General features: G+C 36.2%; 2 protein-coding genes across 2 annotated transcripts; one reads left to right on the forward strand and one right to left on the reverse strand.

The window, feature by feature from the left end:
- Window positions 1-308: 308 nt before the first annotated feature.
- LOC306853101 (U7 snRNA-associated Sm-like protein LSm11) lies at window positions 309-3,220 on the forward strand. Its single transcript, XM_079390287.1, has 4 exons — window positions 309-797; window positions 917-1,056; window positions 1,147-1,230; window positions 1,429-3,220. The coding sequence occupies exons 1-4, from the start codon at window positions 347-349 to the stop codon at window positions 1,711-1,713; spliced, it is 960 nt and encodes a 319-aa protein (XP_079246413.1). The 5' UTR covers window positions 309-346; the 3' UTR covers window positions 1,714-3,220.
- LOC306853100 (clathrin interactor 1-like) lies at window positions 2,985-17,655 on the reverse strand. Its single transcript, XM_079390286.1, has 12 exons — window positions 17,492-17,655; window positions 13,201-13,305; window positions 12,973-13,069; window positions 12,778-12,886; window positions 12,518-12,682; window positions 11,227-11,410; window positions 10,777-10,999; window positions 10,466-10,550; window positions 9,381-9,452; window positions 7,429-7,706; window positions 5,439-5,616; window positions 2,985-4,697 (listed from the first exon to the last, which is right to left on the reverse strand). The coding sequence occupies exons 1-12, from the start codon at window positions 17,530-17,532 to the stop codon at window positions 4,354-4,356; spliced, it is 1,881 nt and encodes a 626-aa protein (XP_079246412.1). The 5' UTR covers window positions 17,533-17,655; the 3' UTR covers window positions 2,985-4,353.
- Between the last annotated feature and the right edge of the window lie 847 nt (window positions 17,656-18,502).

Below are 18,502 nucleotides of genomic sequence, written 5' to 3' on the forward strand. Positions count from 1 at the left end.
TAAATAGTTTTTATTAATTATATTTTCAGTTTTCGTTTTAGTTATTTTAATACACCGTTAAACTAAATTTGACTTGGAAACTAGCTGAAATAAAATAAGTTTAGTTTTAAAAAAGAAATATTTCAGTTAACTTTTTTTTTCAAGTAACATTTTTAATGATTTTAGTTTTAAGTATATAACAAAAAAATATATTATTACAAATAGTAAAGGTCTTTTTAAGGCTTCCTATTAGTAAACTGGCATGTTTTATATTCTACTAGTGGCTTTAACAGGAAACCATTTCATCGGTGGGTTCACACGGAGAAGTTACCCATGATTCTCCGCGCAGTCTGCGGCTCATTCAAAAATGGAGGAAGATGAGAGAAAGTCAGAAAGTGAGGTCCGTTCAGCACCTTCCCAAACATCTGACCAGCAAACCACCACCGAGACCTCCAGACAAAAACTAGAAACTGATGAAGATGATATCGAAACGAAGCTGGACATCAGCTCGGATAAGTTTGACCCTCTTCTCGCTCTGTATTCCCCGCAAGTGCCATTGCCTTACCCCAATATCAAGTGCTTTAATAACATCGCAGAATATGAGAGCTTCATGAAAGGCGGTCGAGGCCGAGCGAAACCCGAAAATGTGGAGAAAAGACTCCGAAAGGCACAGAAGGGTAAAGCAGACCCGGAGAGGATAGAAAGACTGAAGAGACTCATGGTGAACAACCCGGTTGAGGAGGAGGGCGAGGGAAGCGGAGTCAAGCGACCGTCTCGACGGCGAAAAGCGGCCAAAAATGTGCTCACCAGAATGCCACGTATGTTTCTGCCTTTGCTGTCTAGATCACAAGACGATAGTAAACACTAAACTGTTTGTCCACTTCAAAAAATGCTTTCTATCTAGTTAGCTCACTAGGCTCTGTGTCTTTCCCCCCAGTGCACACAGGCAGTCCATTAGGAGAGCTGAATAGATGCGTTCAGGAGAAAATCAGAGTCAAAGTTCACATCCGGACCTTTAAAGGGCTCCGAGGAGTGTGCTCTGGCTTTGTGGTGGCATTTGATAAGTTTTGGAACCTGGTAAGTATTAAATCACCTTTATCATTAATAATCATCATTATTAAATATAAATATTTGTCTTTTTTATCCTGCTGATCCGTTTGGTGGCAGGCGATGGTGGATGTGGATGAAACATACAGGGAGCCACTTCTGGGACAAGCTCTTTATCATGAGAAAGCACTTACTGTCACAAGGGTGATTTGTTTGAATATACATATTCCTAATTTTTTATTAATCCTTATTCACACTTATTATTGATTTAAAAAATATTAAATTGAAAAATGAGCACTTTTTTACTGTGCTTTATACTGAAGATTTTTTAAATCATATATTTGCTTGGATTTTTTAATTATATTGCTTTATAAATCTAATTGAACACATCTTCTATTACAGCTATTTGAAAAGTTAAAAGTGCAAGAGACCGTGGCTCTCAGCGCGGTTGAGAAGTCAGAGCTACGCTGTAGTTCATCTCATCTCACAGACCAAACCAGGAGAACCGACCCCAAACATACTCGGGAGAGATCTGAACACTCTGAGAAAGACAAGACCACATTAAAAGCGACACACAAATCTGAAACCAAGCCTAAAGTGGAGTATGGGAGAGTGCACACACGTCATGTCAATCAGCTTTTTGTACGAGGAGAAAACGTTCTTCTTGTGAACATACAGCAGGACTAAAGACTACCCAGATGAAATATTTTAGTTTACTTTCTATGGAGATCACCCAGAAAGATTTTGGAAAATAAGTGTATCATATTGATATGTATATCAAAAGGTGAAAACAATATGTTAAAAGCTAAGTAAAATGAACTCTTTTTAATTGTGATTAAAAAAAAAGTGAAAGTCTCACATTCAAAGCACAGCTTGTGTTTGCTTTGAATGACCACTAGGGGGAAGTAAGACACTGATGCACTAAGCATTAACATTGCACCTCGAGTCTAATTTTGTTGTATTTTAACAAATTATCAGAGGGGAAATGACAATATTTAAGACATCTTTGGTGATATTCACTTCACTGTTCTGTTAAAATGAAAGTCAATCTGTCAACCCCACTAAAATGGCCAGCATTTTCTTGTCAAACAGTATTTTCTATTTAGACATTTACCTCTTTTAGTGTAAAAAAAATGCAGTTGGGTCTCCATGGATTAAAAAAAAAAACTGTATAAATGGGTTAATTGAGCTGTTGGAAATTGCATGTAACACTCAAAGCTTTTTATCTTGACATGTTTGAGTGTTATTTTTCCTCTTACTGCATATATTAACCATACTCTCCTCATCAAATATATATGAAAAACATTTTTTTTAAATCTTAGTCTTCCAATGCGATTGAATTAGTCACGTGTCCATATACAATACCTTAAATCATTCCCCCTATTGTATGAAGATGTTCTATCATTGTTACAGATATTTATGGTTTAAACAGTAACTGCAGGTCAAATTGCTCCAGTTGTATGCACCTTCAAAAATGGCCTCACCTAGTAAAGAATGAGTCAAAGACTCCTCACCTAGTAAAGAAATTGTTTGTTTTTCCAGCATAATAGTATAGACTACTTACTAGAAATGTAAATTGCCTTTCACAGCTTTGCCTATTCATAAAACTCTTTATTTATGAGGAAAGGTTCTATATTTTGTTGCATATTCATAAAATCACAATTTGGCACCGGCTAGGGGAACACGTGTCCAGAACACCAGGGGAACACCAGAACTGGCTAGTTTCTTTTCCTTTATTAAGCTCAAATTTCTCAAAATGGCTTATTCATTTTACACCAATTAAAAAGTTCACTGGCAAAGGATCCAGTGAAAATGTGACGTGGCTGTACTGCTTTCATCCTATTAATGCATGCAAAGTTAACGTTTGGAGTCAGGTCCTAAGAGGGCTCTAAGAACACTGTTTTTTAGACATGAGATTGATTAGAGATTAGATTAGGAGATAAAAACAAGCTTCACAATGAAAATGGAAATCAAATCTTTATTGTCATTCATAAAAGATAAGTACAATCAAGTCATTGTATGAAACTGAAAACATTAAACATTCTCAGTGGAAGATTTAGTTTTTTGTTGCTTGCTGTATATTTGCATAAACATATAGTGTTTCCTTTAACACTCCCCAACCCCTAACCACTCAATAGTTGAGATCCTACAGAACCCAACAAATCTGACTACAAAAACCTAAAGCAACCCTTCGGAAAAAAGAAACAAGGAAGAATTTGGTCATTTTGCTTGTAAAAAGCCTCAGATTGGAAGAGAGGGGCTTGGATAACTTAAGTGGAGACTGTGGACAAAAACAGATGATCTTGACAATACAGTGATGGTCCTCTGGATACAGCATCAAACTGTTTGCTACCAGGCTTTACAAACACAGCCTCAGCTTACACTCAGCATAAGCAGAACTGCATAAAAATACGAACCCGTATCAGGTTCAATTATACATAAAATCCTTTTAGTCACCTAAACTCTTCCTTATAAGTTATCCATGCAAAAAAAAAAAAAGTGCACTTACGTACTCAACTAGATATATATCTTCTTTAACAGTACCTTTGATAAATACTGTACTTTTCATATCATCCTAAGAGTTTGTTTCTTTTAGAAAAAAAAGGCAAGAGACTGACAGGCACCATGTGTTTTAAGGACAGATTTAGCATTTTCATAAAGTAGATTAGATTTTCATTGAAAAAGTACACTATTTAAGGCCACAAAGGTTTTGATTTGGAATCGTCATTCTATCATCTTGATGTTTAAGTACTTAATTTCTCTTCAGAAAATGATTAATTGAATAAAAATCAAATACAAAAATGGCAAGTGATCACAAACTTTACTCCATACAAAAACCATCATAATTCATTAATCTTGTAACTCAATAACTTATTGTCTGCTCGCAAAAATATTTACAGGTTATCATCTTAAAGCAGAGTAGAGGAAAGGCCAGAATTGATCGTTAGGATTTTTCTACAGCATTAGAATCCCAATTCTTCCTGGGTTAAATTAAGAAGTTACGTGAAAGGAGAAAGTCAACCGGAGTCATTCACGATCATCACATTCCTTAAAGCGATATCCCGACGCAATGGAAACGTGGGACGTGCATGTGCAATGACTGAAATGATTCTGAGCACAAACCAGCCACCCTCGATAGGGCTCCTTGGTACAGTTGATCAGAAGAACATTGAAAATAATATAATCATCCAGTTGTACATGAGTATCATTTAAACATTTCCTACGTGGCTTTATTTGACATCATTCAAGTAGTCTTTGTCTTCTAGCTCTTCATAGGTTCTTAATGGTCACATCTAGAGAAGGACTGTTCACTTAATACTCTGCAGTTCATTTCCCAAAGTTGGCGAAATCTGCAAAGGCATCTTGCTTAGGCTGTCCCATGGCAGGGTTCATGCCCATGACTGGCATTCCCGTACCCATGCCCATGCCTCCTGGCATCCCCATTTGAGCTGTGGACATTCCCATGTTCATATTCATTCCCATCATGCCCTGATTGACTGGCATCCCTCCCATGGTTGGCATGGTGCTACCTGCCATGCCAGGCTGCATGCCCATGTTCATTCCTCCCATCATGGTGTTGGTGGGCGGTCTGACCATTGCAGGAGCAGCCTGCATGCCCAGGTTCATTCCAGCAAAGCCCTGAGTCATCACATTCACAGGAGTCTGAACTCCTATTGCAGGATAAATAGAGAAGGGAAAAAATTAAAATAAGGGCTGCCAATCTTTTTTAAATTCTTTTGTTTTTGTTGTTGAATCTTTTTGTCGTTGAAAATATACTTTAACACTGTTTAAATAATATCTAAATATATAGTATATTTGTTTTTTTTAAAACACTAGAGGGTCGGTAAGATTTTTTACAAATGTTTTTCAGGTCTCTCGTTAAGGCTGCATTTATTTGATCAAAAATACAGTAAAAGTAGTCAACAGTCAAATATTATTAATATTAATCTATTACACTTTAAAAAAAAAACATTTATCATTATCAATGTTAAAAACTGTTATATACAGCCTTATTAGGAGATATGCTGCTTAATATCTTTTGGGGGGAAATTGTGATTACAAATGCCTTTACTGTCACTGCTTCTATGCTGAATAAAAGTTTTAATATCTTTGGGAAAAAAAAAAAAAAAAAAGCTTAACCCCCAAACTTTTGAACAGTAGTGTGACTTATTTGAAAAAATGACAGTATACATTAAATGAAAACACCGTAAAAAGGTTTCAAGCTCTAATAGTAATAATCTATTTTAGTCATAAACAGACATTTATATATTTAATTTAGGAGTTAAGTCAGCGATTCATTTTTGCTGCTCCTCATATAGACTAATTGTTTCAACATTAACTTGTTGAGTTTGTTTAATTTTCTAAACTCCAGATTCTTGTCGTAGACACTCTACATCAGTATCTTTGCTTACCTTGCATCATGTTGAGTGTGGGCTGAGAAGGTTTGGGTGGCTGCATGCCAGGGCCAAGGTAGTCCAGGTTTATGTCTACATTAGTGTTGGACCAGGTGGAAGGCAAAGAGGCTTTGGGATTGGGCTTCTGGGCCATCGGTTGCTGGGGCATCAGTGGGCTCCCCATTGACTGAAGTGACTGCAAAGACAAAGAAAATCAAATCAGTTTTAGAACAAACCATATATGATAGTATCCATATGATCAAACGCAATGTTTTCTCTGATTTTTCTAAGATGATACTGCTCTGCTGCAGTTCAAGCATGATAATTAAATTCCCCAATGACCACGAATGTTTGCCAATGGCAGAATGACACAAGTCAGAGAAGATGAAAGGCACTATTAATACTCCAGAACATTGCACTGTGGTCTTTCAGGGTTATCAAGATTCTGGAGTTAAACAAGACAGAAATGTTGGTTGAGAGGCATTGTCTTCTCCTAAAATTATTTCAGCATGTAAAAATGCATCTCAAGTCCCTATAATTATACCATCGGGGGGGCTGCTTTTTTCTTTAGCCAAACAAAACTTGCCATTTTAAAGTAGGTCAGGCTTTTAGCATGCAAATATTATCTTTGTACAAGGCTTTTGTTTCAATTTAATGGTTTTCTGACTTAAACTTGTTCCTCCTTATTCTGCCATTCTCTGTGATGGGCGTCCCAGGGGGACCGGGGTTGATGGGTAATGAGGAGGGGGTGGGTGGAAAATTGTGCCGATGCTGCGTGTTAACCCTCGCTCGTTTCACTTTCATGTTGCCTGCTCTCTAAACCGCTGGCTCTGAACCTCGGCCAGAATTGTCTTTTCTTGCGTAAATAGTGTTTAGTGTGCAGTTCCACTTAGATGAGCTGCATTAAGTACTCCACAGATGGGGGATCTGAATGAAAACCACATTATCTATGAGCAACTCTACATCACTTGGTTTCATCTTTATTCTTTTATTGTGCTGTAAACAATGTTAAAAGACGGGAATGCACAAAAGTCTATTATAGTTGCAACACCTGATGAAATGCATAGTAATGCTAAAACTAGGTATATACAGTGGCACAATCAAAATCTTTCATAATTAAAAGTTTGGCCTTTTTTTTTTGTAGTTTTTTTGGACCAAAGTCTCTTATGTTCACCAAGACTGCATTTATTTAAACAAAGATAGTGAAAACTGTAAAATTGTGAAATATTAACATTTTAAATAATAATATTATAATATCAACATTTTAAATATCAAATCATTTTTATATTTTAATATATTTTAAAATGTAATTTATTCCTGTGATGGCAAAGCTGAATTTTCAGAAGCCATTACTCCAGTCTTCAGTGTCACATGATGCATTAGAAATCAATCTAATATGCTGATTTGCTGCACAAGAAAAAAAATATATTATTATTACTTGTCACTGCTGAAAACAGCTGTACTACTTAATATTTTTGTGGAAAGTCATGATGCATTTTTTCAGGATTCTTTGATAAATAAAGTTCAAAAGAACAGCAAAAGATTTTTTTTTTTAGATTATAAATGTTTACTGTCACTTTTGATCAATTCAATGCATCCTTGAGAAATAAATTAAATTATCAACTATTAATTTCTTTTTTTTTTAAAAATGGAAATATTCTGTACAATTTTTCTCTTCTCAGAAAATGAATCAAAAATACTGATGGCCCATCCTTAATGCAAGGGCGTAAAAATTCATTCAATAAAATTAAGGATGAGAAGATGCCACCTGCAAACCAACATCAATAGCAAGTAGCGAATCATAGTTTTGATCATGTAAACTGAAAGTCACTGGCTTAAAAAAAAAAATACATTTCAATAGGAAATCAAAATGGAAACGAAAACTGGGCTCTTCAAAGCATTTCAAGGTGCCTTGATCTAAAAAACATGATTATAGAAGATATCAAGTACTCATTTCTCAAAAATATATAGTAGATACATCGAGAAAACTCTCAAAGGCAGTAGGCACCTGTGATTTGGACGTTTGCATGCCAATGGTCTGAGAGGTGGTCATGGAGAAGTTCATGCTTTGGGAGGTGCTGAAGTTAGAGGTCTGAGAGGAGCCCATTAGGTCAAAGAGGTCAGATGAGGGTGTTGTGAATGCAGGGGCAGGAGCAGGGGCCGCCTGCAAACCTGAGAAAAGGTCTATTCCTGCAGGGTTAACAGGCTGAGCTGCAGGGACGGCTGCCTGGGTTGCAGGAAAAGCGTTCCAATCACCAAAGTCTCCATTCCCACTAGATGCTGGGGCTGAGGAAAGACAAAAGTTTCTGATGAAATGGTACACAGAGATCAAAGGGCAAAGGGAACATAGAAGGAAGTTGTAATAGTTACGAAGCTTTTTGATCAAAACACATTTGTGCTTTTACTGCACAAATTCCACAATCTTGCTTCATGTCAGGCTTTATCATCCAGCAGAGGATGTGCATTTGCATGTAAATGAGCAATACGAAAATCTAGAGAAATGCAAGAGAACTAGTAATGAAACTATCAGGGCACTGAAGATGCACGAACATCAAAAAGAATCTCAGACTCTCCGTCACTTCAGCTCAGTCCAAAAAATGCAGAGGGAGACATGTCACACCCAACAAGAGCTGAAATGTGTCTGTGCTCATTAGCTTTTAGCACAGCAGCCCACCATATGGCTGCCCCCTCCTCTCACTATTTAAGAGCTTTCTGCTTGGAGTATTTCATAAACAGGCAGCTGAGGATGGCAAACTCCGGTCCAGGAGAAAAAACAAACAGCCTTCTGTTATATTCCCAGAACTATATTTAAACAACCATATAAAAACACACACACATCACCAATTTGTGTCTTTCAAGTTCCACTCCCTTAAGGCTTTTATTTTAACATGTGAGTTTAATTAGAAAAAAAAATACAGTCTTTTGGCAAAAGCAAGCAAGGCTTTATTTGTTTCTCTTGGAGTTGCAAATCTTTTAAAGAACAACAGTATATTAGGGATAATAATAGGGTAGTGGTGGTCAACTAATCGATTAGTAACTTCAACAAATTTATCTAGATTTTCTGGTTACTAGTTCTAATATTTGTGGTGGTGCTTTAAATATTCTGCAGTTCTAACTATTAGACAGATTGCACGGCTTCTAAGTAATTGTGTGTTTAAATTCTTCCTATGCTGCTACATTCAGACACATCTTTGGACATTGCTTTTTTTTTAAGTTTAAAAGTGTGTCAGTGTGAGACCCTAGTGCTCTGTTCCATTTAACTGCACCACATTCAGCTGTTTCTGAACGTCTTATTTAAACTGCCTTGAGAAGCACACCTGATTGGGGCCAAAACCCACCTAATTATATAGGATTTTCTTAAAGCCGATTAACTGATGAGTCATTCAGAAAACACACGTACTAGTCACTTTTGAAAAAAGTTTGGGGCAGGTAAGTCATTTGCTCAAGAATGATGCATTTATTTGATCAAAAATAGACTAATACTGAGAAGTTTTAGAATTTATATAAAATACTTTATAAATAACTTTTATATTTAATTCTAACTTATTCCTGTACCTTATTCCTGCAAAGTTGAATTTTCAGCAGCCATTATTCCAGTCTTCAGTGTCTCCAGTCTTCATTCTAATATGATCATTTGGTGCTCAAGAGACATTTCTTATTATGAATGTTGAAAACTGCTTAATAATTTTGTGAAAACCGTAATGTATTTTTTCAGGTTTCTTTGATGAAGAAAAAAAAAGTTTATTTAAAATAGAAATCGTTTGTAAAAATGTAAAAGTCTTTACTGATACTTTTGATAAATTTAATATATCCCTGGTAAAACTGTATTTAAAAAAAAATGGCTGACCCCAAACTTTTGAACAGAGGTATATGTTGTTGTAAGTAGAAGTAAAAATAATCAAGAGTTTCGGGTTGTATTTTTGACCTGATGGTGTGTTAAGAGGATTTATATAAACATACCAGCTGATGATGGACGACTGGCTGCAGCTGAAGGAGAAGAGAAATCTGCAAAACCTCCAATCAGGTCAGAGCCTGAACCAAGAACGAAAGAGAGAGATTCAATTATGACATTCTAGATTTGTGAAACATATCAATCCCCTACTAAAATCCTAAGGAAAAGACCAAAATGGAGAACACAATAAGAAACATCTGTTGGAGTCTGTGAGGGGCACACACACACACACACACACACACACTCCGGTCACGTTACATTCCAGCAGCCTGTGGCTGGAGTTATGTGGAGGAGGACAGATGCAGCTGTTTGGCTGGTGGTGGAGGGAGCAGGACAGTGAGGAGAGAGATCTACGTATCTGCTCAGCACTACACACTCACCGGGGACCGCTTTGACATCTGGCCCCAGTGACTAAATGCTTCAGCAGGCAGCAGGAGTGAAGCAGAGCGCATATGCTAAACTTCACTGTGCACACCTCCCTTTACATCCACACTGCCAAACTAATGGCATAGTGCTTCCTGCTACTTTGACTTATCTCCTCATCCATTCTTCATGTATATCCAACTACGGCTTGCACAACTATTCATTAGTATTTGACCAGAACAGTAGTTTGACAGAAATGTTTACCTTATGTAAATGACTCCTAATGTGCATCAGTGTTCTATTTATGACAAGTTCAATGCTGTGTTCATCGAGTGTGTCTGAGTCCATTGCAAGATTCATGCTGCTTGCTATGAATGTCCCACTCCTTTGTATTTTCTGTCAGCCCTCTGGGCGATACTTGACTACCTTAAAGGTGGTTTGAAAAACCTCATGTTTTATGAACAAAGCACTCTTGGGATTTATTTTTACTTTTAAAGTGGTAGAACAGTGCAACCCTACTTCTTTTAAGGACGAACCCTTCAATATTAATTTAGCATACTAAAGTGAAATGCGCTTGCATGCTCAGGTGTTGAGGTAGTGTTGAACCACAAGTCAAATAAATTAAATAAAAAAAGACATTCTATAATATTTTCCTCAGCCAAAACTTTAGATCCACCAAAATATTCTTAACATAGAGAAATCCAAAGAGGATGCATGTTACTACTGTTACCTTGGGAAGCTGGTTGAGCAGGTGCAGGATCTGCCGAGAACAAGTCCACTAGACCAGAACTGGGCTGGCTCACTGCTGATGTGGTCTATGGCAACAAAGAAAGGACAAACTTAAACACTCTTCACTGCAACCACAGGATGTCGGTGTAGAGTCTACGTTATTTTGAATACAAGTTTATTATTTAATTTTACACTATTTATTAACAAATCTCTCCTTAAAGTTGCATTATCGATGTGTCCAAATGCCAAAGAGGTTTAATTAAACACGAAAAGACTAGTGCTGGTAGTGTAGCTAGTTTTTCTCTCATCTACCTGGCTTGTGTTTGTGTTGGTGGAGGGTTTATCGCCAATGTAATGCGCAGCTGCTCCCAGGTCTATCGTTTTGGATGGAATGCCTCCTCTCTTACGAGTGGCAGTGGTCTCTGTGGACTGGACGATCTGGACGCTTTTGGTTGTCACCGTCTCTTCATCATCTTTAAATTCTGACTTCCCCGACTGCCCGTTTCGCGTTCCCCGACGGTCCTCATCTCCTTCACTATACAGAGAAGATAAAGCATTAGCTTATATATGATCACTAACAAAAGGCTTCCTTTCTTTGAGAATAAGTAGATAAAACACAATCAGTTCATGACACAACTGTCAACAATTTGTTTGTATAATTAGTTATAACATTTCTATTATTTGTGTCAAAAGAAGACTTGGCAGAAAAGGAGTTTCCAGATGATCTGAGAGGGGAAAGTGAGACAGCCTGGGGGTCCTGACCTGAATCTGTCAGGCGAGTCATCCCGGTCTTTTCTGCGGAATATGTTGATGGTGTCATCAATGGTGCTTCCGATCTTATCGCTGATCTCTCCCAGTTTGTCACTGAAAGGGAAAGCCCCCTTGCTTTTGTCCCAGTCTTCATCCCATTTGGAGCGTGACTCTCTAAAATCAAACTTGTCCTCTGCTGCAGAATGCATAAACAGGACAGGAAATGTGTTATGCTATACGCACGTATTATACAGTCAAACTTCATTAAGAACTCATATATGGAAATATAAGGAATAAAAGAGTTAATCCCACAAAAACATATCTGGGTAATTAAAATCAGAGGAAAAAAAAAAAAAAAAACATTTTGCAAAAGAAAATGAAGCTCATTGATAAATTAAACACATTTTCAGACCTATTTTAATTACTGTCATGCATTTGGATGTTTTCAGAGGTTGTTTTGTAATTTTCATTATTCTTAATGGTTATGGTTAGTGGTTCTCATTAGAATTTAATTACTTAATTAGCATAAATTACAGGCAGGACAATACATATTACCATGAAGTAATAATAAATAGTTAATTTAATTAATATAGCAGTTTCTTTTTTGTTGATTATACGGTTTATAAGGGTGTGCTTAATTGTCATGAAAATAATTCAAAAACTGGTACTAAAAAGAGGCTTAATGTTGTAATGCTTTTTTTCCAGGGATGGGGTGAAATATGACCCAGGGTGAGATTCACCCACTAATTTGATGTCAATGTAAAGAGAAGTAAAATCAGGCTAAGATGCTTCCTCACGGGTATATTTCATAACTAAGAACTGTGATTGGACTGTGGTTACATTACTGATTAAATATGCAGGCCACCATCTCAAAAACACAATAAAAGACATATATATCAAGTTTCATTAAACTTTAGAGCGAAAAGACTGTCAACCTAAACATGATACAAGTTAAATCTAAAACAGCCATTACAAATAACCCATTGCATTTTTCCTTCCCAATCAAGGACATCGAAAACATAATTTATGCTGTCATGTGAAAACGCAGCTATGCCGGGTATCAAAATAACAGTACAGTACAGTTCACTCATCTGGCAATGCAAACCCTCCAGGGACAACAACAGTGGAGAGGAGACACAGGACCTCCTTGTTTTCAGAGAGTCCCGATTAGATATATTCCTTATGATAAATGTGTTTTTGTGTAACGTAAAAAAAAAAACACCTTGCAAACCTTGATAAATATAACAGTGAGAATGGTGTGTGTGAGTGCGCAAGTAAGAGAGAGAGAAAGTTAGGGACTTACAGTATCTGAAGCCCGACATACTGTCAGAGGACACGCCTATATACTTGTCCCTGTTTTTCTTGGCCTTCTTCCTCTCCTCTCTCAATCTGTCATCATCTTGAACAAACTCTATCATCTCCTTCACCTTCTGACGCACATTGACACCCTGGTCCTTGCCATTCTCATCTGAAACAAAGTCCATTCATCCTAGTATCTAAGAGATATCAAACAGTGTATATGACAGATGAATAATTATATAAGCTTTTGCGCAGTTCACTCACCTACATGATGATAGCTCTCAATTGAACGCAAGTCATACAGGTGCTCTCTTGCACTAGTAACAACCCGTTCAGATCCATTTCTGATCAAGTACGCAAGCAGCAGTAAAGACTGCGGTAGAGAGGACAGTCAAATTCATGACAGATTACAGCAAAACAAAACCATTTCAGTCCTATACCGTCATCAGTAAAGCATACCTTGTAAACTCTTCTCCAGTTTTTCTTGTTGTCTTTCAACATTCTAGTCCACAGCATGTTCATTAATTCTGGAAACTGCTCATACATGAATGTGGCCCTGAAATGAAACAAAAAATAAGAAAAGCTTATCTTAAGAGACTCTTCATATTGGAAGTATGTGTAACTATTGACAAATACAAACATAAGATTCAGAGGAAGAAATCAAGCATCAAAATCCCCTCCACTTGCCTAGCGATCTCCCCCATTAACTGTCCAGATGGTCCCCATGGGTCATCGTTGGTGGCTTCTCGAACTTTAGTCTCAATTTCTGTATAGTTCATCACAACATTGGTTCTGTAAGAATGAGATTAAAACAACATCCTTTTAGTAAAGTCAAACATCCTTTATTTAGACTGTTTATATGATAAAAAAAATTAAATAAAATGTATCAGCAGGAAAAAGAGCCCTTCAGCAAAGCCTAAATATATATATATATATATATATATATATATATATATATTAAAAAAATGAATTACTGAGTGGCAGAAAGCCTAATAAAAACAAATTTCATAGAATTTAGTTGCAAAATTAATTGAATTGAGATACTTGTTATAAGCATTGTAAACAGAGGTCCTTAATGACCAATCATAGTAGTTAATTCTGTATCACATCAGTTTAATCCTGTCATTGAGCAAGAAGGAAATTATATTAATTAAAATTAGGCAACTCATTGTGCAAGTGACTTGAATGGATTAAGGAATCTATGTTGAAAAGAAGTTTGTTTGGCTGTGAAACTGGAAGAAAGACCATTTGTTTAAAAAAAAATGTCCTTTTCATTCATATATATATATATATATATATATATATATATATATATATATATATATATATATACACAAAAAAAATGTTAGACAGAATATCCAACAAAAATAGTACCTTTAGGAATAAAACAGGGATACTTTTATACCTTATTTAGCCCTAAAAGGCTTATAGTAGTACCATAAGCATACATATAAGTACTCTAATAATAAGCACCTTAAAGGGGTAGATGAGGTACAAAGTTGTCCCTTAGAGGCCCCAGTTTTTGCACATTATTTCTGACAGTGATTCTGCACTTTTCCATACAACAAAAGCAAACAGTGAGCAGGGGCTGTTAAGCTCCAAAAGACCAAAAAAAGCATAATAACAATACCAAAAATGTAATCCATATGACTTCCAAATCATTGGAAGCCATTATGAAATTACATACGGCCATACAAAATGTCTCGATCACACTTGTGCTCATTTCAACATTGTGCATCACGATTGGTCGCAAAGCACATGAAAACATGGACATTATGCAAATGATCTCCTTTGTTGCTCCAAGGCGGAAAATCATAGGCTATGTGTTTCGAACATCATGAAGGGTGTGTAAATGATGAGAGAACAGAACAGAATCTGACTATGCTATACGGATTATTTATTAACAGTGATTATAGACACACTGAAAATCACTTCCTATTCAAACTATCCACCTTATCTCTAAACACGGAAGTAAGCCTATGGGCAAGACTTCCGGTTCATTAACCGCTATAGGGAAATAATGAGAAGAATAACAACATGTAGTAAACGGTAAAATGGTTTGCATTACAAACCAGTGTGTTCATAATTAAGATGATACACTAAAATAATACAATAAGACACACCAATTTGCAGTATCAAGCAGCAAAACGAGCGGTTTTGTACAGCTAAAAATAGCAGGAATCAAATGAGACCGGAAGCAAGACCCAAAAAATTTACAAATGGCCACATCCATTGTTACGTGAAGAATAAGGTGGATATAAAAAGCATCGGACATATTTGTGTATCATGCTATCTGGTGAGTTAGTAACCATTTTAAAAATGCCCTGGTGTCAGTAAAATTCTATTCTTTATTGCCTAGTAAAAAAAGAAAGTTAGAACAGTCATGTAAATAATGCCTAAAACATTATCAATCATCAATCTTAGACCCCACCTTTATTTGAATACCTGATGGAGATAAGCAAAGCAGGGCCAAAATCTCTAATGTTAAACCAGTTTAGCACTAGAGGGACATAACCTGAGTGACATAAAAAGTGGTTATACAAGACACACAAGATCTCAATATATGGGTGGGTTGTAGGACAGACTCGCTGAGAATAGAGGGTGGATCAAATAAAAGCACTCTATGGAGTCCTCAGTCTTTCCTACTCCTAAAAATCACTTTGTGGTTTTAATAAAGACCACGGTCATTTGCTTTAGGACATGTCTAGTGTCTCAGTTTACAGCTTAACTGGGAAAAAAATACCTTGGTATTGTCTTTCTCAATGGAAGCGTAAACAGAAGATGAAATAAAAAAAATAAAATAGTCAACAAAAAAAAACCTCCCTACATCCTTGTTTCCTCATTTAAGATTTAATCACTTATAGACAATGACAGAATGATGTACAAAACCCCCTAAACTATCAAACACAAAACTTCAGCATAATTTGAGGTAATAAAAGAGGTCAGGACATCCGTTTGCTTATGCTTGCAAGGTGCAATTATTTCCTTCTAAGTAATCTGGGATAAACAAGACTCTGTCCAATCCTCCAAAAACACACCAGACAGGCCAACCGCATTAACTGGTTTCACAGCTTGAGGATATTGCAGGCTGCTTTGATTTTTATTTAAGGTACTACTGAAATTCTTTCCACAGTTACACGATAGCCGTGGCTGAGTGATAATACCATCTACTACACTAAATACTATAACACAGAAGTCTTCCTGTGGCATCTCAGGACTTTCACACCATTTAGGAACAGGCTCATTGCTTTACCAGCATGAAGCTAAATTCCCCACACATTGTCAGTCCACCCATGGCTACACTTGGCAAGAAGTCTGTTAAAAGGTCATACTGTTAGTAGAGATGGCAGACTGATTTTGGAGGCAATGAGCTAAATTTCTCCACCTTGCTACATTGCTTTCAAACTTGCTTTGCAAAAACAGGAAATGACTTTTTTTTTTTTTTTTCATGAGTGTTGGCTGTCTAGAATAGATCGCATTGATTATTTATTTTATTGCTTCTCTAGAGATTTTCTGTAGTGTCTATTAAGTTGCTAGAGCCAATACAATATGCTATAGTGTCAGATACTTTATATCATCCACATCTGAAGAGGAGTGTGTAAATGTAAGTTTCAGGGACATACCCACTTATTAAGCAACACCCAAAGGTTTGTGCAAAGTCATATTTGTAAATTAATGCTTTCAGTAACTGCTTTTCTGTACTATCGGAAAAGGGCAAGGTAGCAAAGGATAAAAAAAAAAAAAACTCAACCTCAGAGTAATAACCTCTTTAATGATCACTATTCAATGTTATTCTTGGAGATAAAATAATTATCAAGTTTCTATGAACAATGAACTGGGTAATACTAAAGTCTAAGAAATAAAACAGAAGTGTAGTCTGTGACTATGACCAGCAGTTTATTTTAAGACGGGGATTTAATTTGTTCTTGACCTTGGCACTTCTAAAGAAAAACATCATTCTGAATTTCCCACTGAACAACTATTCATAAAGACAGTAGATAACAGTGTGCATGACAGACGGAACAGTCTGAAAAAGGGTTTAGCCCTTAAATGGCTTCTGAGATTTCAAAGAAAACTATTAAAAGAGGGTTCCAGCAAATACCTAGGTCAAGAGACTTATGGACTCATGTATAAAATGTTTATCAGTTTAATATGAGTATCATGTGACGCACAAAGTGTATGTAAAAATTAAAGCAATAATTTGAACAAAAATATAGCATTGTAGTATTTAGATTTTTGGTGGAAAATGACAAAAATATTTATTTTAGGGTATTATTTTCCTGTCCTTTAAAGGGTTAAAACACCAGTTTCAGTCTAACAGCAGCAGTTTTCATGAAACTCAAAGGCTCCATAACAGAAGCTACAAAACCATCTTTACACTTACAGCCTTTGTACCAGAATTACAGCTAGAAAGTGTAAACAGTTTGCCAATTAATCAGCAACTGACACCATATAAATATGTACAAAGAATCGTTGTTAATTTCAGGCTAGCTTATTAGCTTGAATAGTGCTTGACAATGGCTGTCAAGCATGAAAAAGTTGTTGCCACTCCAATGCCAATTAAAACACGTGCTCTTACTTAATTTAGTCTCTCAGAAAGGTTAACAATCAATACGTCGGTTTGGCATGTAAAGCGCTTTTAAACACAAGCGCCGTGTTTTGACAGCCAACACAAGTTTAGCAACTGTCATAAAATTAGCCACTGAGTTAAAAGTAAGGAAGTTTGAGGGTACAGTTTGTCTCGTAAACAAAATTAAGTCGTAATAAACAAGAAAAAGTATCGTAACCGACTCGAAAACGAAAGTTGCTGAATACACAGGCGAAATACGTTAGTTTTAAGGGCACAACAAAGCTGTAGTTAGCTACTGTGCTAGCTCTAGAGAGTGCGATGTGACGTCAATGAGTGCGTACGTGTCTCATTTTCAACAGGTATGAGACAGGACACCGAAATACTGTCGAAAACATTCACAATACTCACGCTTTATCAACCAGCTCCCTCACTTTCCACATATTCAACATCTTGGCCGTGTTGTTGGGGCACTCGGTCGCGAAAACAGGTGTTCCAGCCCTTGAAATCCGCTGGTCGAAAGCCTGAGCATGAACTCTAAAGTTACGCTGCTTCAGAAGTTACGCAGGCCGGGCAGGTTAGTGGGGAAATGCGCTGTCACTTACGGAAATTTCGTAGGTTGCTTCAGCAGAACACTACATCCTTGATGAGGATATGACATAAACCACATAAGCATATCCTCCCAGAAGTGGTTAGTGAATGTGAACAAAATTAACGCATGGGTTTGTTGAAAATGATAGCGAGAATGGATGAATAAAACAATAAATAAATTCTAAATATAATTCTATAAATTATTATTAAACAATTATATAAATTGAGATTCCAATTAATTCAATTTCAGTTTACCACATGAAAAAAAAATACTATAGTAACATAGTAAGGCTACTATAGTGTTTTTGAACTATACTATAGTAAAGTACTTAATTATATAGTTGCTGTGATAATATAACAACTAGTAATATAAACAAATTACTTTACCCAAGACTGTACAAAGTTTTCTACAACTATAGGGTATATTATACTACAATACACTGCAGTTTACTGTAGTAAAAACTAAAGCATACTACAGTATTTATGACAGCTTATCAGTTCACCATAGTTAATACTACAGTATGCTGTAGCATTCATTAACAAAGGGTTGTATACTATAATGTATACAGTATAATACAGTTTACTATATATTTGGACATTTAGCAGATGCATTTATCCAAAGCAACTTACAAATGAGGACAAATATGATTAAAAAAACACTATAGTATTTACTATAAATTTGTATAGTATTTTTTCATGTGGGTTCTCACCAAGCACAATTAATTTTTAATGTGAATTTAAAGAGATGGAATTAAAGGAGCAAGCTGTCACAGTGTTTTACATGCAACAAATTAATTAATTATAAATTAATGTATAAATTAATATTAATCA

Source organism: Barbus barbus, assembly GCF_936440315.1.
Source record: "Barbus barbus genome assembly, chromosome: 33".
Lineage (NCBI taxonomy): Eukaryota > Metazoa > Chordata > Actinopteri > Cypriniformes > Cyprinidae > Barbus > Barbus barbus.